This window comes from Sinocyclocheilus anshuiensis, unplaced genomic scaffold, assembly GCF_001515605.1.
Source record: "Sinocyclocheilus anshuiensis isolate Anshui unplaced genomic scaffold, SAMN03320099.WGS_v1.1 scaffold229, whole genome shotgun sequence".
Lineage (NCBI taxonomy): Eukaryota > Metazoa > Chordata > Actinopteri > Cypriniformes > Cyprinidae > Sinocyclocheilus > Sinocyclocheilus anshuiensis.
Window position 1 is genome coordinate 1,164,160 of NW_015537957.1, and position 1,358 is coordinate 1,165,517.

General features: G+C 37.9%; 1 protein-coding gene across 1 annotated transcript in view; it reads right to left on the bottom strand.

The window, feature by feature from the left end:
- dxo (decapping exoribonuclease) overlaps positions 1 to 910 on the bottom strand; it is a 7,978-nt gene extending 7,068 nt beyond the window's left edge. Inside the window, exons 1-2 of the mRNA XM_016457242.1 lie at positions 852 to 910; positions 133 to 634 (exon numbers count right to left, since the gene is read on the bottom strand). Coding sequence (XP_016312728.1) covers positions 133 to 551 — 419 coding nt within the window. The 5' untranslated portion in view covers positions 552 to 634; positions 852 to 910. The remainder of the gene's footprint in view (positions 1 to 132; positions 635 to 851) is intronic.
- Between the last annotated feature and the right edge of the window lie 448 nt (positions 911 to 1,358).

The window sequence follows — 1,358 nt, forward strand, 5'->3', positions numbered from 1 at the left end:
ATACACACACACACAATGCATGTCTAACCGGAGCTTATTGTAGGTCTGTCTTTAATTACACTATACTGTTATTTATTTGATAAATGCTATTTCTTTACAGAGAAGTAAAAAGGTGCAGAAGGTGTTTCTGACCTGGATGAGGGGGTTTGGTCCCTGGTTTGGATCTTGTCTCTGTTGGCCAGAATCCACTTCAGCACATGATCAAGCTTCTCTTTCACGCTGTCATCTCTTTTGACGAAGCGGCTGGTGTATCCGTCCCTTAAATTAAAATCTGGGCTCTTTGTGGGCTGCACATAATAGCGCAGCTGCCTCTGGTCGTTGCAGAAGCTCCTGCGAGAGTCCAGAGAGAAGCAGCCCACCTCCACAGGCTGCTTATAGAGCGGGAAGTGCCTCTCATACAGCTGTCTGTGAGCGCTCAGGGTCTCGGCTGCTCTGTGCTGGCCTTCATCTGACGATCTGTGGCGTTTATTCGTCTGATAATCAGCGCTGGAGTCTCCGCATCTTTTATCAACAGACTCGTGGTGATGGTCTCTGTGGTAACGTTGAGCCATGGCGTGTTTTTAGTGTCGTGTAACGAATTAAACCCCCTGCAGATCTCAGCATTAGCAAATATATCTTGATAGTACGTGTTTATCTAATAAAGTAATGCAAATATGAATTAATACAATGAAGTTCTTAATGGAAAGTAGATAACCAACCAGCCTACGTGGTAGCAACAACAGCTATTAGCTAACATGTCTTTCTCAAGAATTTATAATCAATAAAAATAATCTTCCATAGGGAATGTTTAATAATACGTGGCGTTTCAAAAATAAACTTGGTCCTAAGTTAGGATAAAATTGATAACTCACTCAGATAATAACATATACTGTTAGCGGATCAAGCGCGTAAACAGCAATGAATGAAAACACACTTTCAAAATAAAAGCCGTACATTCCAACTTCAAAATAAAAGTTTGAAGTTTTGCGCCAGTGCGCGTGATAAATGTTGGTGTCGGCATGCAATGAAAATTCACCCAATCTATTTTATAAAAGCATGTTTTATTTTTTATTTTGAAAAACTGACCTTGTAATTTAATCAGAATGTCATCACTGAACCTTTTGGTAAAAATGATCGACTTCTCTCTGATATAGATATAACACGGATATAAACTATTCTGAAAGAATAATCATAATAATAATAATAATAATAATAAAAACTGAAATCGAAATTGTGAGATACAAACTCGCAACTGCTGGATATAAAGCCAGAATTGTGAGGTTTTTCTTTTGTTTGTTTTTTTTAACCACTTGACAGAAACAATATTCCATTTGGAAGATTTGTCGCTTCTTCTGTTTCATCACAAATTTAAAACATTT